Raw genomic sequence first — 22,658 nt, forward strand, 5'->3', positions numbered from 1 at the left:
TGAATGTTGTATAAGGTGAACAGGACCCTAAGAGCCTTCATTACGAACTCAATGAAGATGTGGAAAACCACACTTGAAGCCAATGGCAAACCACTTACCCAAGTGTCCATCAAATGTGGCATATACCAAGGTGATGCACTCTCCCCACTGTTGTTCTGCATAGGACTGAACCCCCTAAGCCAAGTAATCACCAAGACAGGCTATGGATACCGCCTCAGAAATGGAGCTACAATCAGTCACCTCCTCTACATGGATGACATAAAGCTGTATGCTAAGAGCGAAAGGGACATAGATTCCCTGATCCACACAACCAGGATCTACAGCAGCGACATCGGGATGTCATTCGGGCTTGAGAAATGTAGTCGGATGGTGACTAAGAGAGGAAGGGTAGTCCGCACTGAAGGGGTCTCACTCCCTGAAGGAACAATAGCAGACATTGAGGACAGTTACAAGTACCTCGGTATACCACAAGCCAATGGCAACCTCGAACTGGCAACAAGGAAAGCGGCTACGGCCAAATACCTCCAGCGAGTGAGGCAAGTCCTAAGAAGCCAGCTCAATGGCAAGAATGAGACCCGGGCAATAAACAGCTATGCCCTGCCAGTGATCAGATACCCTGCAGGAATAATAAGGTGGCCAAAGGAAGAGATTCAGACCACGGACGTTAAGACCCGAAAGCTCCTAACCATGCATGGGGGGTTCCATTCCAAATCCAGCACCCTGAGACTGTACGCAAGCCGAAAGGAAGGAGGCCGGGGACTAGTGAGTGTGAGAGCCACTGTCCAGGATGAAACATCCAAGCTCCATGAATACATCAAGGCTCCAACGGATGACGTACTCAGAGAATGTCTCAGACAATGGGGAACAGAAGATGAGGCGCTGGAAGAGGGACCATCATGGGAGGACAAGCCCCTACACGGGATGTACCACCGGACCATAACTGAAGTGGCTGATCTCAAGAAGTCCTATCAGTGGCTAGAGAGGGCTGGCCTGAAGGACAGCACAGAGGCACTCATCCTGGCTGCTCAGGAGCAGGCTTTGAGCACCAGAGCCATCGAGGCCCAGATATACCACACCAGACAAGACCCAAGGTGTAGGTTGTGCAAAGAGGCACCTGAGACGATCCAACACATAACTGCAGGGTGTAAGATGCTGGCAGGGAAAGCCTACATGGAACGCCATAACCAGGTGGCTGGCATAGTCTACCGAAACATCTGTGCGGAGTATGGACTGGAAACCCCAAGGTCAAAATGGGAAACACCTCCGAAGGTGGTGGAAAATGACACAGCGAAGATCCTGTGGGACTTCCAGATCCAGACTGACAAGATGGTAATGGCGAACCAACCAGATATCGTGATCATAGATAAAGGGCAGAGGAAAGCCGTTGTAGTGGATGTAGCGGTCCCAAGTGATGGAGACATCAGGAAGAAGGAACATGAGAAACTCGAGAAATACCAAGGGCTCAGAGAGGAGCTGGAGAGAGCCTGGAAGGTAAAGGTGACAGTCGTGCCTGTGGTGGTCGGAGCACTCGGGGCAGTGACCCTCAAACTAGATGAGTGGTTGCAACAGATCCCGGGAACAACATCGGACATCTCAGGCCAGAAATGTGCAGTGCTGGGAACAGCAAGGATACTGCGCAGAACCCTCAAGCTTCCTGGCCTCTGGTAGAGGACCCGAGCTGAATGAGGGACGGACACCACCCGAGGGGTGAGATGAGGATTTTTTTTTTTTAGAGCTGTCAAACGATTAAAATATTTAATCTAATTAAAAGTGCAACTGTCATAATTAACTCAAATGGACTAAAAACATTAATCGTGATTACTCACACATTTTTTTATCGTTTCTGACTTTCCTTTTATATTTTTTGTCCTATTTTTCACCCATTTTAATGCTCTCATCAACATGGAATCCTGAATATGTTTTCTATGTGCCAAATGCAAATATTTACTGAAATAACAATTTTGATTTTCAATTTTACATGAACATTTTTCACTTGGAGCAGTTATTCACACATAATCTCTCACACAATATTACTGTCCATCAACAACAGTGAAAACAATATGTTGTCACACAACAGCTGCCATAACAGTTTTTTTATAAAATCAAAACAGAGCAATATAACATTATAAAGTGCACATCTAAGGTAAACTAGTACTCAGCCTATAGTAGATTTAAACCATGATTACATACTTCGTTTTTCTCAAGTTTACTATGAACACAGCAGTCTGTTTCTGTATGTTTATTGAAGAATAACGAGACACCGGACACCAGTGTTCATTATGTGCCACTGTATTCAAAACTGCCCGCCGTACAAAAAAGCGCTCGCACTTCTCCCGTGCTGCTGGGGCAAACCATTCTGAAAGAGGGTAGGGGGGTCACTCCCCCTAACACAGTCAGGCTATGTTGATTGTGTTGGTCCTTCTTGTGCGGAAGTCTCTCTACAGTTTTTGTGTAGACCTCATTTCGAATGACAACACTGGAGACGTTTTATTTTCGCTAGGTCGCTACCACTGTCAGACAAACACAGAGAAGCTCCACCCGGTGTATTTATATGGACGCAGAACACTGTAACCGTCCACACAAAATACTTCCAAACAAGTAACATCCGCTTGTGACGTGTGCCGTGTTAATCACTCGAGAAAAAAATTAATCCCATTAAAATTCATTTAAATTAATGCCAATAAAAACGCGCTAAACTGACAGCTCTAATATATATATAACCTCTTGCGAGGTTAACGCAGCACACTTCACAGCAGAAGTTACGTTGCTCTATAAATAAACTGGAAACAAAACAACAAGTGCACCGCACAGGTCCACGCCCATGTCTGTTTTACCAGCCACGGCAGCGCGAGTAAATTGCTTATGGCTCGACTGTGTCACGTTTCGCTCGAAACGAAAAAAAGGAAATCACTTCGTGCGTAACATCAAAAGCGAGAATAAGTGGATCCCCGAAATAGCAGACACCGAAAAAAGGGTCTTTTCACAAAGTAATATTTATTACAAACCAAAATGATACCGTTTAACAGAAAGCGCTGGTTACTAACGAAAACCAGGAAACAATATAACGAGACAACAAAAAGCGCTTGCAAAAAAAGGCAAGGAGTGCAGCTTCTGGTCAACCGGAGAACGTTGAGACAAAACCGCCCCCACTCCTGAATCTGAGGCGTCCACCTCAACAATAAAAGCATAGTCAGGATTGGTATGTCGCAGTACGGGTGGATTTGTGAAGGCTTTCTTCAAATTCGCGAATGCCGAGTCTGCAACTGAGTCCCATTTGAAACAGATCTTAATGGAAGTTAATCGGGTTAGCGGAAGAGCCTTTTGGCTATAGTTACGGACGAATCTTCTATAAAAATTGGCAAACCCCAAGAACCGTTGTAGTTCTTTACGGCTAGTAGGGGTTGGCCATTCCACCACCGCCCTAGTTTTGACGGTGTCAGCTCTTAGTTTACCCGGCTCGATTATAAAACCCAGAAAAGAGATGGTTTGCACGTGGAATTCACACTTCTCTGCCTTGACAAAGAGCCTGTTTTCTAATAACCGTTGTAAAATGAGCCTGACGTGCTGTTGTGTTCCTGTACTGACCGGGAAAAAATCTAAATGTCATCGAGATAAACAAAACAAAATACATTCAACAGGTCTCTCAACACGTCGTTGACAAGACTTTGGAAGTGGGTACTTGTTCTTAATGGTAATGTCGTTGAGCCCATGATAGTCCACATACGGCCGCAACGACTTGTCCTTCTTTTCAAAGAAGAAAAACCCTGCCCCTAACGGTGATCGTGACGGTCTGATAAGACCTGCAGCGAGCGAGCTATTAATATAGTCCCTCAATGCCTCCTGTTCTGGATGAGACGCCTGATAAAGCCGAGAGCTCGGCAGCGGGGCGCCCGCCTGCAAGTCAATGGCGAAGTCGTACGGACGGTGTGGAGGCAAAGATCGGGCGCGGTCCTTGCTGAACACCTGTTGCAAGTCGTGATAGCAACTAGGCACTCCGTCAAGAAATCAGATGATTTCGGGGGTATCGTTGCAGACACGCACGCGCCCACCTACGGCGGATCGCAAACAATGCTCATAACAAAAGGGGCTCCAGATCTCTGGCCGGACGGTCCCATGAGATAATGGAGTTGTGTGTCTTGAGCCAGGGTAAGCCGAGAACAACCGGAACGGCTCGGGACTGCATCAAATAAAACCGTCTGTATTCAACGTGATTTCCAGATAACCTGAGCTTGAGAGGTTCTGTGATTTGTGTCACCATCGCCAGAAGGCGCCCATCAAGATCGTGAATGCGCTTCTTTTCGGTTAGTTCCTCGATTAAACACCCTAACTCTGAGGCACTGTCTGTATCGTGGAAACAATCATCGGCTCCCGAGTCAATCAGAACTCTGATCCGCCGCGACCGAGACGCCCCGTAGATCTCACCCTCTAGTTCAAGTCTCCTGGGGTGTCCCGGCCGAGAGTCGACTCTCCGAGGCTCTTGAGATTCACCGCGGGGTCGTGACTCACAGTACTCGGCGGGCGTAGATGGTTGATGTCCCTGTAGGCCGCAGTTGGAACCAGCCTGGTCCTCAATCCGGCGCCGTCTCGCCTCCGGTCCGGAACTTCCGCCAGCTAGCTGCATCGGCTCCTCCCCGGAGGCCGCACTCCGGGCTCTGCGATGGTCTCCGGACGCAGCTGTTCCGAGTTGTCTCGCAGGATGTTCCCGGGTACACCGTATGCTGCAACGGAAACAAATCACCTCCGCGCTCCCGACTCCTCTCTCTCGGGCGGTTGTCCAAGAGCAGGGAGAGATCGATCAACTCCTCCAGATCCGTACAGTTGTCGTGGGTAGCAAGTTGATCCTTGAGTATGGTGTTCAATCCGCGACGAAACAAACCACATAGTGCCCGGTCGGCGTAGCCGCTCTGAGCAGCCAAAATACGAAACTCTATGGAATAGTCCGCCACGGATTGGCTTCCTTGGCGAAGCTCCAGTAGCCGGCTTTCAGCCTCTCTTCCCCGCACAGGATGACTGAACACCCTATGAAACGCAGCCACGAAGCCGGGGAAGGAAGACCGGAGGCTCGGTTGTGCTTCGCTCACCACAATTGCCCATGACGCCGCATGACCTGTCAAAAGGCTCATTATGTATGCAACCTTCGCGTCATCGTTGGCGTAAAAGGTTGCTGATCGAAAATGAGCGAGCACTGGTGGAGGAAGTGCCCGCAATGACCATGCTCACCACCATAACGGGGGGGGGGGGGGGGGTGAGCATCGGTTCCCTCTTTACCGTAGGGGGAGAGACGGGTACCTCAGTGGTGGTAATTTGAACCACCGGGGGAGGTGCCCTCCATCCCTCTAAACGCACCATACGTGGTTCGAGATCATCAAACCTGTGAGCCAGCATGGAAACCGCACCGCGTAGCTCCGTCAGGGCTTGGCCCTGCTGACTCATATGTTGCTCTTGACGGGATAGAGCGGAAAAAAAATGTTCAGTGCCTGCGGGATCCATGAAGGCCGCAGTATTCTGTCTCGTTTCACTCTAAACGAAAAAAAGGAAATCGCTTCGTGCGTAACATCAAAAGCGAGAATAAGCGGATCCCCGAAATAGCAGGCACCGAAAAAAGTAATATTTATTACAAACCAAAATGATACAGTCTAACAGAAAGCGCTGGTTACTAACGAAAACCAGGAAACAATATAACGAGACAACAAAAAGCGCTTGCAAAAAACGGCAAGGGAATTGATTAGGCATATTTATATTCACAATGGGACGTCGAAGAATGTAAAGGTCAGTAATGGTACATCAGTAGCGCTTTCTAAAATACATGGGCAACAGCAGTGGCACGGCATGCAATACTCCGACAATGAGTCGACCGCCGGAGCGCCTTGATATAGCAGGTGCAATCACTGACAAATAGGCAGCAGGTGTGCAGGCGGCCGAAATGGAACGTCTGCCACCTGCTGCCCAATACAGAACATGACAGACGGACATTCAAATAAACGAACGTTTCCTCGAATGCTTTACTTGTTATCATGCTAAAAACCTTACGCTAACTGGAACGGTAAGAAGCGTCCCGTGGCTGGCTTAAAAGTTCATTGCATGACATCAACTGAGCAACGCTGTCTTGGGTGGCGATCAAGGGGAGGTCGAGTTAGAGACAGTGAGATGGTGGAAAGAAAAGCCACTCGGGCCAGGAAGTATTTGTTATTGTTAGATTCAGATGAGCATGGACATTGCATTGCTAAAATGGAAAATGCTAAATGGAATTGCTAAAACAAAACGGACCTTTGGATGTCAAACAGCTCAGACATAGGTGTCAAACTCAGGTCCTGGAGGGCCGCTGTCCTGCATGTTTTCCACGTGTCCCTGTTGCAACACACCTGATTCAAATTAATTCATTCATCTTCCGAACCGCTTGATCCTCACTAGGCTCGCGGGGGGTGCTGGAGCCTATCCCAGCTGTCTATAATATGTATATATATATATATATATATATATATATATATATATATATATATATATATATATATATATATATATATATATATATATATATATTAGGGATGTGAATCTCAGCACTGAGGACGATTCGATACACATCTCGATGGACTACCAGCGATGCGATACTTAAACGATACATGGAATTTTCTGGCGACACGATGCGATACGTTTCACCGTCTTCACGATGTGATACGACGAGATACACATTTAGTTCAAATCAATGCGATCCGATACGATACAGTGCAATTTGTTGTGATATTGTGCAATTAAACATGATGCAAATACGCAAAGAAAAAAAGTTAAAAAAGGATGGAATTCAGTATGGTATTGCAAAATGTAGACCACTTTATTCCTTATAAACAGTAGAACGTGTAAAACAACTTATTTAACCCTTTCACAATTGGGTTTTGTGCAAAGAAAATGTAAACAATTTGGCACCTGAGACTCACAGCTATTGCTGTAGTGTAAACACAAACAGACTACTCACTGAGTGTCTTATATGAAATATCCATCTCCATAGGACAGAAAAAAAAATACAATTGAAACAATGTGGCAGTCACAGCCTCAAAGCTGCTGTGTGTATTGTAGCGTACACAGACCACTCTCACTGAGTGTCAAAATGATGTGTCCAAAAGAGTCATCCATATATAGTTTTTCCTTGCGTGGTCACAATGAGCTTCAAGGGGAACCCCAAAATAAGAGGCGATTTTTTCTGATCCTGACCTGGTTTGCCAAGAGTTTCTCCGGTGTCCAACGAGGAACTGGGCGGGGAAGCGGTGGAGCGGGAGGGAAACTTGTCGGTGATCTGGTGCCATCGTTTTAAGTGGTCTGCATATTTGTGGTGCTGCCGTTGTATGGCTTCGTCGTGCGACATTCTTTGCAAATTACGGAGCTTTAATCAATCTTTCCATCTTTCTTTTCGAAGCCGTATTATTTCCAAACATAAGATCTGAATGTTGCGGAAGCATTAAATATAGTAGTTTCCTCGCTGCTGCTTGCGCGAACTTCCATAGTGTTTCGCTAGTTGTGTACTGGACTGTATGTGACGCGCGGCTACCGTCTGTATTCAACACACAACGCAAAACAATGATGGTGTATTCATTGCGCCTAGGAAAGGGCAGACAGGTGACGTTTATCATGAGTAAAACGGCGCTTGAATCGGATTTCACCAATGCATTGTGATGAATCTCGATTTCACCCGTGAAATATATATATAAGGCCATCGAAAAACCTGTAAACGGTTGTCATCAGATAGCCACAATATTACCACTAGTGCATGTTCTTACATTCATTAGCTCAAAACCACTGGGTCAGTGCCAAAAAATGGCCATCTAAACATCTTAACCATGCCACCGTGTTCTCCACACAACCCCCCACCCCCATCAAGAAATAAGAACGTCCCCAACTGCCGCCTACGGTTGTTTAACTTGCTTACGTTAAGAATTTATGAGCTTCAAGATTCCTGCGGCGTGCTCCTTTCTCTCTTGTGCGAAAGCAACACATCTCGAAAAGTGTTATGGAGAAACAAACAAATTGTTTTTGATACCTGCTTGTTTATTGAGGTGGTGGAAGAAATAAGACAAATACCGTTTATATACATGTGTGTTTTTGGCAACGAGAGGATTTCATGTCACATTGTGTCTGCAGCACAGAGCTGGGCCAGTCTTCATATTTTCTTCACATGTGTTGTACTGTATTGTGTCACGCCGCGTGCTCGCCAGCAGGTGGCGGGTTCTCCCGCCACCTGTTCGGCACACCTGCCCGTTATTTCGGGCTGATTACGTGCCTTTATTAGGCGACTCCGGCAGTCATCTCACTGCCGGAGAATTCCTCGCCGAGCCATTATTCGCTCTCGCTATCTATTTGCGCTATTGCTATTTGCCTCGTTGCATACTTGCCTTACGACCTATACTTATTGCCCACTTATTTCGACTTTCGATATTTCGTATTTTTATACTATTTCCACCAGCGCGATTATCTCCTCGCGTTTGCTCTAGCCGCGAGCGTTTTCTGTTTGTTTCCTGATCCTTATTTGATCAGCGTTTTCTGTTACCGTTTTTCCCTGTCGGGCTCTTTCTGTTGTTTTTTCGTTCTGTCATTAAAGACACCTTATTTTGTGACAATACTCTCTCTTGTCTGCTTTACCTGGGATCCAACTTATTTAATTCATTTGTTCTGCTCGGAGCGATTTTTTCCCCTCGAGCAGAACGTGACAGAATTCTCCGGCCACCATGGATCCCGCGGATGTAGAGAGAATATTGTCCGCTCTTACCCGAAAAGAGCAGCAAATGAGTCAGCAGGGCCAAGCCATTTCGGAACTCCGAGGCACGGTCTCCATGCTGGCTCATCGGTTCGATGAACTCGAACCTCGTTTGGTGCGGGTGGAGGAACGGAGACTCCCCCCCTCAGGGAGCTATCCAACCTCTCCGGAGGCACCCCTCTCTCAGACCACTATGTCGAGGGAACCCTCGCTCCCACACCCACCTCGTTACGGGGGTGAGCATGGGCAGTGTGGTCACTTCCTCCACCAATGCTCGCTCATTTTTTGCCAGCAGCCGTCTGCCTACGCTAATGATGCCGCCAAGGTGGCCTACGTTATGAGTTTGTTGACAGGTCCGGCGGCGTCATGGGCGATTGCGACCAGCGAGGCCAAGCCAAATCTCCGATCATCGTACCCGGAGTTTGTGACAGCATTCCGCCGGGTGTTTCACCATCCCGTGCGGGGTCGAGAGGCAGAGGGTCGGCTACTCGCCCTCCACCAGGGGAGACGATCGGTCGCCGATTACTCCATCGAGTTCCGGATCCTGGCGGCGCAAAGCGGCTACGATGATCGAGCGTTGTGTGGGCTGTTTCGCCGAGGATTAAACTCCCAACTCAAGGACGAGCTGGCGACCCGTGATCACAGCACCGACCTGGAAGAACTGATCGATCTCGCCCTACTCATGGACAATCGCCTGAGGGAGCGAAGCCGGGAACGTGGGGGAGTATTCCGGGAGACAGCACCAGCAGAGGAGCCTATGCAGCTGGGAAGCGAGAACATTGGTGGCGAGGAGAGAGATTCCTTTTCAACCATCACCAATCACCCGGGATCATCTGTTTCCTTCGAACATGAGTACTGTGAGTCACCGTCACGCGCGTTAAACCCCAAGTCTGATCGAGTCGACACGCGACCGAACAGACTAGTACTTGAGGGAACGATATCTGGGGAATCCCGGTCTAAGCGGGTTCGGGCCCTGGTGGACTCAGGAGCGGACGTATGCCTGATTGACACCGAGCTCGCTTCCGAGCTAGGTTGTGCGTTAGAGAGACTGATCGATAGGAAGCGGATTCGTGATCTCGATGGGCGTCTCCTGGCGGTCGTAACCCACAGAACGGAGCCACTGAAGCTCCAACTCTCGGGTAATCACATCGAGCTGCGGCGCTTTTTGGTCATGCGGTCTCGCAACGCTCCCCTCGTCCTCGGGTTACCATGGTTACGAGTACACAACCCCGTAATCTCCTGGGCGCGCCCAGCAATCAACAGCTGGAGCCCTTACTGCTATAGACACTGTCTACAGTCGGCCGTCGGGGGGTACGAACATGTCACCCCCTCCGTGGAAGTCTGCCTTGACGGAGTGCCGGATTGCTATCGGGACCTCGGGGAGGTATTTAGTGAGGATCGAGCGCGTTCTTTACCTCCACACCGCCCCTACGATTGCGCTATTGACCTGCAGGCGGGCGCTCCGTTACCGTCCTCGCGGCTGTACCAGGTGTCTCAACCTGAGCGCGAGGCGTTGACGGAATACATAAACAGCTCGCTCGCCGCAGGTCTCATCAGACCGTCGCGTTCACCGTTAGGGGCGGGTTTTTTCTTTGTGAGCAAAAAAGATAAGACTCTGCGCCCCTGCGTCGACTACCGTGGATTAAACGACATCACCATAAAGAATCGCTACCCACTACCATTGCTAGACTCCGCCTTTGCCCCATTGCAATCCGCCACTATATTCTCTAAATTGGATTTACGCAGCGCTTACCACCTGGTCCGTATCAGAGAGGGAGATGAGTGGAAGACCGCTTTTAAGACCCCTCTGGGCCATTTTGAGTATCTGGTCATGCCCTTCGGACTCACTAACGCCCCCGCTGTCTTTCAAAACCTCATTAATGACGTTTTAAGGGATATGATCAACATTTTTTGTTTCGTCTACTTGGATGATATTTTGATTTTCTCCCGGTCAGAAGAGGAACACCAGCAACATGTCAGGCGGGTGTTGCAGCGCTTATTAGAAAACCGGCTCTTCGTCAAGGCGGAGAAGTGTGAGTTTCATGTTCCCGTCATTTCCTTTCTGGGGTTTATAATCGAGCGGGGTAGAATACGAGCGGACCCCATCAAGACGCTGGCAGTCAGGGATTGGCCAGTCCCGTCTAACCGCAAGGAACTGCAGCGCTTTTTGGGGTTCGCAAACTTCTATAGACGATTCATCCGCGGCTATAGTCAGAAGGCGCTCCCCCTGACCCGCCTTACGTCAACTAAGACTCCCTTTAAGTGGGACTCTACCGCGGAGGCCGCATTCGTTAGCCTAAAGGCGGCGTTTACCAGTCCCCCCGTCCTTCAACATCCTGACCCTGATCTTCCCTTCGTTGTAGAAGTGGACGCCTCGGATTCAGGGGTGGGGGCGGTATTGTCCCAACGCTCTCCAGTCGACCAGAAGCTGCACCCCTGTGCCTTCTTCTCCCGTCGACTCTCTGCTGCCGAAGCCAATTATGACGTTGGCAACCGTGAACTGTTGGCGGTTGTCTCGGCTCTGCAGGAATGGAGACACTGGCTCGAAGGGGCAAAAGAACAATTCACGGTTTACACGGACCACAAGAACCTCGCTTACCTCCGTACCGCCAAGAGGCTCAACTCCCGTCAAGCCCGGTGGGCCTTGTTCCTGACCCGATTCAACTTCTTACTCACATACTCCCCAGCCTCCAAGAACACCAAGCCCGACGCTCTTTCCCGTCTCCACGACCCCCCGGAAGTGGACCTATCCCCAGAGACCATCCTCCCGGCTCAGTGCATCGTGGGGGCCGTTCAATGGGAGGTGGAGCAGCGGATCCAGACCGCCCTGGAGGGGGTGCAGGTACCGGCGGGGTGTCCGGCGGGGAGACTGTTCGTGCCTCCATCCCTGCGGTCGGAGGTTCTTCAGTGGGGACACGGGTCCAAGGTGGCATGCCATCCAGGGGTGAACCGGACGGTACAACTTGTCGCCCAGCGATTCTGGTGGCCGGAACTCCGGAACGACGTGACGGAGTTCGTCAGGGCCTGCACCTCCTGCGCCTGCGGCAAGTCCTCCCATCGACCCCCGGCCGGATTGCTCCAGCCGTTGCCCATTCCACCTCGCCCCTGGTCACACATCGCGCTGGACTTCGTGACGGGTCTTCCCTCCTCCCGAGGTCACACAGTCGTGCTCACTATCGTGGACCGCTTCTCCAAAGCGGCCCACTTCGTGCCATTGTCCGGGTTGCCGTCGGCATTGGAGACCGCCGACCTCCTGGTTAAACACGTTTTTCGTCTCCACGGCCTCCCTACAGATATTGTGTCGGACCGGGGCCCCCAGTTTGTGTCACGCGTCTGGAAGCGGTTCTGCCGGTCCCTCGGAGCCACGGCCAGCCTGACGTCCGGCTACCACCCCCAGTCCAACGGACAGGCCGAGCGCGCCAACCAAGATCTGGGGTCGGCCCTCCGCTGTGTGTGCCTCCACCAACCCGCGACATGGGTCGACCACTTGCCTTGGGTGGAGTACGCACACAACACCCTCGTCTCCTCCGCAACCGGCCGATCCCCGTTCATGACGGCGTACGGTTACCAGCCGCCGCTGTTCCCGTCGCAGGAGGGGCAGGTGGAGGTCCCTTCCGTTCAACACCACCTCAAGCGGGCCCATCGCGTGTGGAGGGAGGCCCGGGCGGCATTGTCCCGCACGGCGTCCCGAAATCGTCAAATCGCGGATCGTCGTCGGCGCCCGGCCCCCCCCTATGTGGTGGGGCAGAAGGTGTGGCTGGCTACTCGAGACCTTCGCCTGGCCGGCTCCTCGGCGAAACTGGGTCCTCGATTCACTGGTCCCTTCGAGGTCGAGGCCGTCATCAACCCGGCTGCTGTCAGGCTCCGTCTACCTCCTACCATGAAGGTGCACCCCGTCTTCCACGTCTCCCTTCTCAAACCCGTTTCTTCCAGTGACTTGGCTCCTCCTCCCACGCCGCCGCCCCCTCCGCGGGTCGTCGACGGTGACCCGGTGTACACGGTCCGTGCCATCCTGGACTCTCGGCGCAGGGGAAAGGGGTTCCAGTATCTGGTCGACTGGGAGGGCTACGGGCCTGAGGAGCGGCAGTGGGTGCCTCGCTCCTGGATCCTTGATCCGTCCCTTTTGCGCGACTTCCACGCTGCACACCCTTCCAAACCGGGTAGTCCGCCGGGAGGCGTCCGTTGAGGGGGGGGTACTGTCACGCCGCGTGCTCGCCAGCAGGTGGCGGGTTCTCCCGCCACCTGTTCGGCACACCTGCCCGTTATTTCGGGCTGATTACGTGCCTTTATTAGGCGACTCCGGCAGTCATCTCACTGCCGGAGAATTCCTCGCCGAGCCATTATTCGCTCTCGCTATCTATTTGCGCTATTGCTATTTGCCTCGTTGCATACTTGCCTTACGACCTATACTTATTGCCCACTTATTTCGACTTTCGATATTTCGTATTTTTATACTATTTCCACCAGCGCGATTATCTCCTCGCGTTTGCTCTAGCCGCGAGCGTTTTCTGTTTGTTTCCTGATCCTTATTTGATCAGCGTTTTCTGTTACCGTTTTTCCCTGTCGGGCTCTTTCTGTTGTTTTTTCGTTCTGTCATTAAAGACACCTTATTTTGTGACAATACTCTCTCTTGTCTGCTTTACCTGGGATCCAACTTATTTAATTCATTTGTTCTGCTCGGAGCGATTTTTTCCCCTCGAGCAGAACGTGACATATTGTAAATAGGGCTGTAGTACTGATTATTGAAATAATCAGTTTTTCTTCGAATAATGAAGCAGATGAAAAAAATACATGTTTCAATTTCTATCTCGTTATTCCAAAATATGAAATTATTTCAAATTGACAGTTGAGATCGTGTAGAAATATAAATTAAGATCAGTCACTGGTTTGGTCACTTTTTACAGCATTTAGACAACATTTAAAAAAGGAAACAACTCATCGATTAACAAAGTAATTATTGAATCAATTAATAAATCCATTTGTTGTTAATCAATGGTTCCACACCCTCCAATATTACATGTCCTTTGCGTGTAAATTCACCACACTGACGTATTCATGATAGCACCCTTGTTTGTATTTTTACAATACAATACAGTATTTCAAAGCCTTGTTTGATTTTTTTTCCACCGCCATTGATGAACAATGATTGGCTGCGGCTCAGTCCTCAATCACATCTTGAACAGCACATTAATTGGGCTCCAACTGTCCTATGCCATTTCAATATCAAGGGCAAATTGATTGTGCTATTGTTATTCCTTTGGCTTGGAAGACCGTCTTCTCCTTCCTCTCTTTTCTCTCTGCAGAGGGTGAAATTGCAATGCATGCAGCTGCGTACACTAGGTGTCACCCTTGTGACTTTGAAGATGGTCTGCCTCGATCGTGTGCGCGTGGCCTGAAGGGGAACTCGACATTAACCTCCTCAAAGTCAGACTTAAGACGACACAGGGTTGGTATCTCACGCATATGAGCCCTGCACTGAATTTGGATTTGCCATTTTTTACATGCCTCAAAAGCGCCAAAATCAATGGCATGACCAGAGACCTAATCATCCAGCACTGCTTTGTATTTTCCTGTAACAGCCTATTGAATAGAAACCCAACGTTTACTTCTTTTGGGGGCCTTAGTTTCAAGCATTGTTGGTCATGATGTGCTGACACAGGAAGTCGGCTATATTCATTACTTCTTAGAAAATCAATTATTCTTGGACTTTTTCTCAACATGCAGGATATAGTTACAGCAACAATTGAAATGTGTCTTCTCTCTCCCGTGCAACAAATAAACACATTTAAAATGGAATATAGAAGAGATAAACAAGTAGCAATTCTGTTTTAGATGTGAAGTGGAGTGCGTGTACAATACAGTATCTGTGTTCAAGACATAACGCTGTCAAATAAGTATTGAACTTGAACAACACATGTATTATTTTGTGCGGCGGACCATTAAACCTCAAACAGGAAATGCATTATTAAATATTGTTGCAAATTAATGGCGTTATTATGAGAGTAAAGGAACGTTATTGTTGTTATGTTTATATTCTTCTCTTGTATTGGCTGTCATTGGACCGTACAGGTGTACCTAAATATTGAAAGAAAGTGGGGAAAGCTAGCTGTAGTATGAAAGCAATGTTGGAGCTTGCGTGTTGTTATAGCAAAGCGGAGTGGAGCAGGTATATATCTGCTGGCCGTCGTGCATGTTTTTTTTTTTTTTTTTTTGCCCCACCCACAAGTGACTCCAGCCCTGGCTGTGTAACCCCTGATTGGCTGAGGGGAGTGGAAGAGAGAGCTGTGGGGGGACTGCGGGTCCGCACGCTCTGAACGCCCGACTGTAGAGCTACTGCGCGCCTGCCAGTGTGCGTCAGTGGAGCGAGAGGAGCGCATGTCCGACTCCGAGTTCTTTTACTTCGGATGACAGGAGATGCTGGGTCTTCCAGTGAGCACTCGCTTCACAGTTGAGCATTTTAGACGCTACGTTTGTTTGTTTGTGTATGTGTGGTTTTTTTCCTTTTTAATTTGTCACGGATTTCTTTAATGACGTGGATATTTGGCGCGTTCACCCCCGCCTCTCCCAAGTGCTTTGCAAGAGAAAGTGGCATCCGCAAGACTTGAGGAGGGAATGTAAGAGGGAAAAGAAGTGCTGGAATTAAAACAGATCTTGGACTTTGCTGATGTGGCGAGACATTCCTGCAGCAGGAGACCAAAATAGGACTTGAGCTGTTGCTTAATTTGCAGATATTTGAGGACTTCATTCGAATTTAAGTAGAATATACTGTATGCGGGAATCAAGAACGGACTTTTGAGCACCATCGCTTGGGCGATTTTTTTAAACACGCACATATCTCTCTCTATATATAGAGAGATAGATAGATAGATAGATGTATTTATTTTTATTTTGAGGGACTTGCCTCTCACTGGATTTTTCCTTCATTTTGGATCAATGATTCACTTTGCTCCTGTGAGACAATTCTCCTCGGAAAGGACATGTACAACAGCACTTGGATGAAGACGTGCACGGTTAAATCACTGCAGCCTGCCCGGACACCATAGCTCCGCCGTCACCCTTCGCAGCTTTACGCTGCAGGGAGGACTACTCCGATAGATGTCAAATGTGCACGCACCCAAAAACATTTGTCTCTACACATTATTTTATACCTGACATGATTTTGGAGGTGAGTGAGTAATCAAGCATTTTCATTAAGGTGAAGTCAACAGGTCCGGAAAGAAATGGAATTAATCCATGTAATTGCGCTGCTGCTCTTGTTTTGGGTCGGCGCCGAGGCTGTCATTAACCTCAAATATGGAATAAATGAGGAGATGAAGCCCGGCTCTGTGATCGGGAACGTGACAAAGGACGCACTCAAACAAGGATTCCAAATCGCGCCGCAGCCGCCCTACTTGCGCGTCATCTCCAATTCGGAGCCGCGCTGGGTGGAACTCAGCCCGGCCGGGATTCTTACCACGCAAATGAAGATCGACCGAGATGTAGTGTGCCGCCAGAACCCCAAGTGCATTATTTCTCTCGAAGTGATGTCCAACTCGATGGAGATTTGCGTCATCAAAGTCGAAATTGAGGATTTGAACGACAACGCGCCCAAGTTCCCAACGAGCCACATTGACATTGAGATCTCGGAAAACGCGTCCCCCGGGACCAGGTTTCCCCTGGAGGGGGCAAGCGATCCAGACTCGGGCGTCTTCGGAGTGCAGTCCTACTCAATCACCCCTAACGAGCTTTTCGGACTGGAGATTAAAACGCGAGGGGACGGCTCCAAAATTGCGGAGCTCGTCGTGCAAAAATCATTAGACCGAGAGACCCAGTCCCACTACGGTTATGAGATCAGCGCGGAGGACGGAGGAGACCCGCCAAAAATAGGCGCGGTTCAGTTAAACATCAAAGTCATTGATTCCAATGACAACAACCCTGTTTTTGACGAGCCTGTGTACACTGTTAATGTCATGGAGAACTCGCCGACCAACGCACTAGTCATAGATTTAAACGCAACAGATCCCGATGAGGGCACCAACGGAGAGGTAGTGTACTCCTTCAACAGCTACGTCACCGAGAAAACGAGGGATGCGTTCAAAATTGATCCCCGGACCGGCATCATCACCGTCAGTGGCATTCTGGATTATGAGACCGCTCAGATATACGAGATTGACGTGCAGGCCAAAGATTTGGGTCCCAACTCCATACCGGCACACTGCAAAGTCACCGTCAATTTGCTGGACACCAACGACAACCCGCCTGTCATCAGCCTGCTCTCCCTCAACACAGAGATGGTGGAGGTGAGTGAGAATGCGCAGCGCGGGTACGTTATCGCCCTGGTGCGTGTCTCCGACAAGGACGCAGGGGCCAACGGCAAGGTTCAGTGCCGGCTCCAGGGCAACGTCCCCTTCCGGCTGCAGGAGTACGAGAGCTTCTCCACCATCCTGGTGGACGGTCGGCTGGACCGCGAGCAGAAGGACACGTATAACCTGACCATCCAGGCCGAGGACAGTGGCGTCCCTCCCCTGCGTGCCACCAAGTCGCTGGTGGTCAAAGTGGCGGATGAGAACGACAACCCGCCGCATTTCCTCAAGCCGCACTACCAAGAGATGGTGATGGAGAATAACCTGCCCGGCTCCTGCCTGCTGGCGGTTTCCGCAGAAGACCCTGACCTGGGCATGAACGGAACCGTGTCCTACTCGATAGTCCCTGGTGAGATTAAGCACATGGACGTTAACACGTACGTGAGCATAAACCCCTCGGGCCGCATTTACTCCATGAGGTCCTTTGACCATGAGTACACAAGGACATTTGACTTTAAAGTTCTCGCCCGAGACAATGGCAATCCGTCTTTGTCGAGCAACGCCACCGTGCGAATCGTGGTGCTGGACGTCAACGACAACACGCCCGTCATGACCAACCCACCTTTGGTGAACGGTACCGCCGAGGTGTCAATCCCCAGGAACGCCGGCGCTGGGTACATGGTGACCCAGGTCAAGGCGGATGACTACGATGAAGGCGAGAACGGCCGGCTCACCTACACCATCTCAGAGGGCGACCGGGCCTTCTTCGAGATCGACCAAGTGAACGGAGAGGTGCACTCCACCCGCATGTTCAGTGAGAACGCCAAATCCACCTATGAGATCACAGTGGTGGCCCGGGATCACGGCAAGCCCTCGCTGTCTGCCTCGGCCTACATCGTGATTTATCTGTCGCCGGACTTGAACACGCAGGAATCCATCGGACCCGTCAACCTGTCCCTCATCTTCATCATCGCCCTGGGCTCCATCGCTGCCATCCTCTTTGTCACCATGATCTTTGTGGCGGTTAAGTGCAAGAGGGACAACAAGGAAATCCGGACCTACAACTGCAGGTACTGACCCACTTGTGTGTGTGCGCCTGAGTGAGTGAGTGTGTGTGTGTGTGTGTGTGTGTGTTGCAATCCCTTGTGCCTGCAAATTTCTCTTCTTTGTTGTAGTTTTAGGCTGCTTTTAAAATCAAATTAGTTCATCTGAAGAGCATTGTTGCTTCTGATTGAGTGATTTAATCTTTCCTTTGTGACCAATTGGCTTATAAGTGCGAGTGTCATGTTCAATTTGCGGGCTTGTTGCCAGACAAGTAACACACCCTGCTGATTTGGTGACAGTCACAGACATTTCTTATATAACCATGGCTGATTGGTCGAAACTCATTGCCGTGTTCTTCTATGATTAAGATAAAGATAAGATAAGATATCCTTTATTCGTCCCACACTGGGGAAATTTACAGCCTCCAGCAGCAAGAATCTATGTAGAAAGAAGAAAGGAGAAAGAGAAAAAGAAACAACAAACATCTTTCAATTAAATATATATATATATATATATATATATATATATATATATATATATATATATAATATATATATATTAAATATTATAGTGTTGGTCAGGTGTAGTCCACCTTTAATATTGGTATCATTTTGGACAAGCTAAACAAATCACCAATAATATCAAATGTGGTCTGGAGGACCTCAAATAAATAGCACACAAGTCACAAAATTAATGAATTTACTCGGAAGCGGCACATCATGAGTTTTTTTTTTTTTTTTTTTTCCACATCGAATGCTGTGTTTTTGTTCATCAATCTCCAATCAGCCCCAGTGCCACATTAACATTATTCATTTACATATAGATTGGATTTGAGACTTCACCTACTGCCATAATCATATTTTGCTTCAAATATTATTGAAAGTCAAGTTTGGACGTTCTCTTTCAAGCACTCGGCCTGTCATCATTCTAAAATCGTACCTCACTAATTTTACTTGTTGCTGTGCATCGGCCAGTTTAATATCTTCACTGGACATAACATTAGGTACATCTACACAATATAAAAGGAGTTTAGTATACAAGAGGCATATTCACTTGTCTGACAAAGCTGATAACGCTCAGTTTTGATTCACACTGTGCGATATACCTGTATGTTTATTATTATCTATGCTTATGCATTGGAGATCACTCGTTGGTATGGGTGGACCTAATGTTGGAGCTGCTGAGTGCATATAATCCTATTTCTAGCAGCTTTGAAGAGGTTAACATTAGACAAAGTGTTTTAAAATCAAGCCTGATTTACTGCAGATGGATGCAACTGTGGCAGAAGCTTGATTAAAGGGTTTTGGAGGTCGAAATCGTGCCTGTTCATAGAAACAATTACCAGCTATAGATTCTAAAACACAAGACACCCCCCCCCCCCCCCACTAGGTGCTATAATCAGCAGTGATGGGATGTGTGCCCTTCTTACTCAGTCACCCACCCAGACGATGAGGAGCCGTTATCTCCAATTGATTGCTTGTTTTCAGCCAGCCCCTCTGACTTGAAAACCACGATTTGCATTTGGAAGCAACGCAAAGCGGAAGGCAGCATGCTAAATGATAAATGAAAACAAGGTGGAGAACATTCTGCTCTTTGTTTGCGGCTGCCCATTTTATTTCCTCTAAATCAAGGGATGAGGGGTGGAGGGGAGTGGTGGTAGCTCTTTTCAAGATGCAGTCATGCAGAAAAACAAAAGTGAGGGAAAAACAATGCTTCTTCTTAGCTTGCGCTATTGTAGAAGTGTTGGGAGGATTAGTTTTAGTGAAGTTGCAGAGGCCATTGTCACATCGGAGGCGAGTATCACTCAGATATTCCACACACGACTGGAGAGGACCAACTCGCATTTGAACAATATAAATCCTGCTCCACAGAGTGATTATAAAATTTGTTTAAAATGATTGCAAAGAAATGAAAATAGAACAAATTATTTGCAGTAATTGTATCGAGTGACATGTGGACATAGCATTTGTTCTCCTGTGGAAATCCGCAAGTCTGTGTGAAGAATTTTCTATTTCCCACTCCCAGAGAAGCCTTTGATGAAACATAGCACAAGTCTGTGGCTCATTTGCTCTTATTTCAGTCTAAACTGTCGCTTAGAGCCTGTGGAAAACACAGAAAGAGGCAAAACAAATTTCAATATGCAGCCGCCTCCTCCCCATCCTGTTGACCAATCATGCCCCACCACCAACTCCATATTGCTTGTGTGCTTGCTTGATAGTAAAAAAAGTGCGGTTTATGAGCTTTGGATATGGTTGCACATACCGGTGGTGCTGCGTTGAACCAGTGTCGTTTGTATCTGTGGTTTTTGGCATGTTTGCATATCGTTTGCCTGTTTGTGACATGTCCAATGTTGAGCATGCAAATCCAGACATACAAAAACAGGTCAGTTCCTTTGCTGTCTCAGGGTGCCGAGTCCCTTAACTGGGTCTTTCCACCGCTGCACACAGGCAATTAGCATTTGTTTGGCACCCATGGAGCCAAACGTCATCGTAGTCGGCATGATGGTGGCAGCACGTATTTGACTGTGTGCAAAGGGAAAGCCAAAACAGAGCACTGCTTTATTGAGTCTGTTCAGTTTCTTCTACTTGCGTAGGGTGGCTGAGTACTCCTATGGCAACCAGAAGAAGTCGAGCAAGAAGAAGAAGCTGAACAAGAACGACATCCGCCTGGTGCCTCGCAATGTCGAGGAGACGGACAAGATGAACGTGGTGAGTTGCTCGTCACTCACCTCCTCGCTCAACTACTTCGACTACCACCAGCAGAGCCTGCCACTGGGCTGCAGGCGCTCCGAGAGCACCTTCCTCAACGTGGAGAACCAGAACTCGCGCAATGCCGCACCCAACCACGGCTATCAGCACCCGTTCACCGGGCAGGCCCACCAGCAGCCAGACCTCATCATCAACGGCATGCCACTGCCTGAGGTGAGAAACCGCGTATGGTAGCTCTGGACTATGTTGGGCGACAAGGTCGCGGAGCAAAGCTGAGTGATTTTGGGTGAACGATCACCAAAACCCAAGTGGCGTTAGACTTCCGTCTTCACTCAAAGTGTCTGAAAGACCCATCTGATATCCGTTCCGATAGTCTGATTGGGACGGCAAGGCACTATTTGACACATTTCAACACATCTCAAGTTGGGGTGATATTTAGCACGCCATCACAGCAAAGCTGGTGCTGTCAGTGAAATGTCTGCCCGTCATTGATGGAAGGTCAAGCTATTTGAAATGGCATGTGTGACCATTTTGTCAGCCCGTCTGAGTGAAATGTTCAAGGCATTTCAAGAGATATTGAAGTTGACCTGACACTGAACGTATTTTACCAGCACAACCTGGAGGCTGGATGAAAGGAATGAATTGCCCTTCTTACATGTTCTTGTTTTTGTGCTTTCGCTGCTGCAAAAAGAGAACCCTCTTTGAGTGATGATCTATCGATCCAGCTAATCAGCTCCATCACGTATAATTTCGGGTGCTAGCGGAAAGAATAATCATTGCCTAAATTGCCTGCACACTGTCCATTTGGCGGAGCGGGCATGCAGTGTGAGTGCATGGTTGCTCTGTGCAGCCAGCCATTGAATTATCCTGACATACTATGCACGGCTCCAGCAGGGCAGAGAAGGTCTGACGGCAAAAACTATTTGAACTGACAGCGTATGCAGACCAGCTGATCTTTATTTCATACACTTTCCAATGTATGAACTGCTTCATTGAATTTCTTGTGCAACACACCTCTCCGTTGTCATGACCCACTTCTCCTGAATCCTGCGAGAGCAGGCAACAGTGCCGTGAGTGACTGCATATGTAAGTCTTTGCTTCGTCTGCGGAGGACGTTGCGAAACACGTACTCCTAAAGGCAGCACCAGGAAAGGTTCTGCGTCCACATGCGCTACCGGGCGGCGAAATTGATGGCTCCAATCGCTCTTTGACATTCATGGAGAGGAAGATGGGGTGTTGGGGTCTTACAACAAGAAACACCAGATGGATATTGGCATATTGAGCAGATCCAGAGATATTCCGGCAACAATGGATCCGCAGAGGTCAACAAGACCTACTTACAGGCATGCTGATTTACTTGGCCTGTCTGAGCTGGTTCTTACGCAGTGCATGAATAAGATAGGGAAGACGTAATGATGCCTGGCGATGCGACAGTGTCACCCACTACAACCACATTTCCAGTAAATAGTACAGAAGCGTTTGGTTCACCCCATTTCTATAAAGATATCCATGTCGGCTCTGTAAACAGATTACCGGTATGTTTGAGAGATACCTACATTTCGCACATCACTGGTGCGACATCAGAGTAGTGGGACACAGCTTGCAAAAGATTTAAAGATAGTTTGTTTTTCATAGCCAAGAAACAAATGGCTTTGAATCCTTGAGTCTTTTGAAACATTTTATCTCTGGCCAACCAATCAACAGATTGTGTCTCGCTCCATCCTACCACTACTGTACACGAGCACAACACGAGTCACTTTCCCATTTAAGGGTGCCTAAACACAATGTGATACAGATGAATAATGCCATCTTTAGGCAACATTAATTCTAAAAATGCTTATCAAATGTTACCTCATGGTGAAATCATTCATCCACCCATTT

At 48.6% G+C, this 22,658-nt stretch overlaps 2 protein-coding genes across 5 annotated transcripts in view; both read left to right on the forward strand.

Annotated features, from left to right (window-relative positions):
• The first annotated feature begins 839 nt into the window (after window positions 1-839).
• The window catches only part of LOC127607715 (uncharacterized), a 256,526-nt gene continuing 234,707 nt past the window's right edge, over window positions 840-22,658 (forward strand). Inside the window, exon 1 of the mRNA XM_052076317.1 lies at window positions 840-1,188. Within this exon, the coding sequence (XP_051932277.1) occupies window positions 922-1,188 (267 nt within the window). The 5' untranslated portion in view covers window positions 840-921. The remainder of the gene's footprint in view (window positions 1,189-22,658) is intronic.
• Window positions 15,033-22,658, forward strand: part of pcdh19 (protocadherin 19) — a 73,141-nt gene continuing 65,515 nt past the window's right edge. Inside the window, exons 1-2 of one of the 4 annotated variants that reach the window (XM_052073422.1) lie at window positions 15,033-18,095; window positions 20,645-20,777. In XM_052073422.1, the coding sequence (XP_051929382.1) occupies window positions 15,964-18,095; window positions 20,645-20,777 (2,265 nt within the window). In that variant the 5' untranslated portion in view covers window positions 15,033-15,963. Of the gene's footprint in view, window positions 18,096-20,644; window positions 20,991-22,658 lie in introns of all 4 variants that reach the window. The other 3 variants (XM_052073431.1, XM_052073406.1, XM_052073414.1) reach the window with 3 other exon arrangements.

The sequence above is a fragment of the Hippocampus zosterae genome, chromosome 1, assembly GCF_025434085.1.
Source record: "Hippocampus zosterae strain Florida chromosome 1, ASM2543408v3, whole genome shotgun sequence".
Classification (NCBI taxonomy): Eukaryota; Metazoa; Chordata; class Actinopteri; order Syngnathiformes; family Syngnathidae; genus Hippocampus; species Hippocampus zosterae.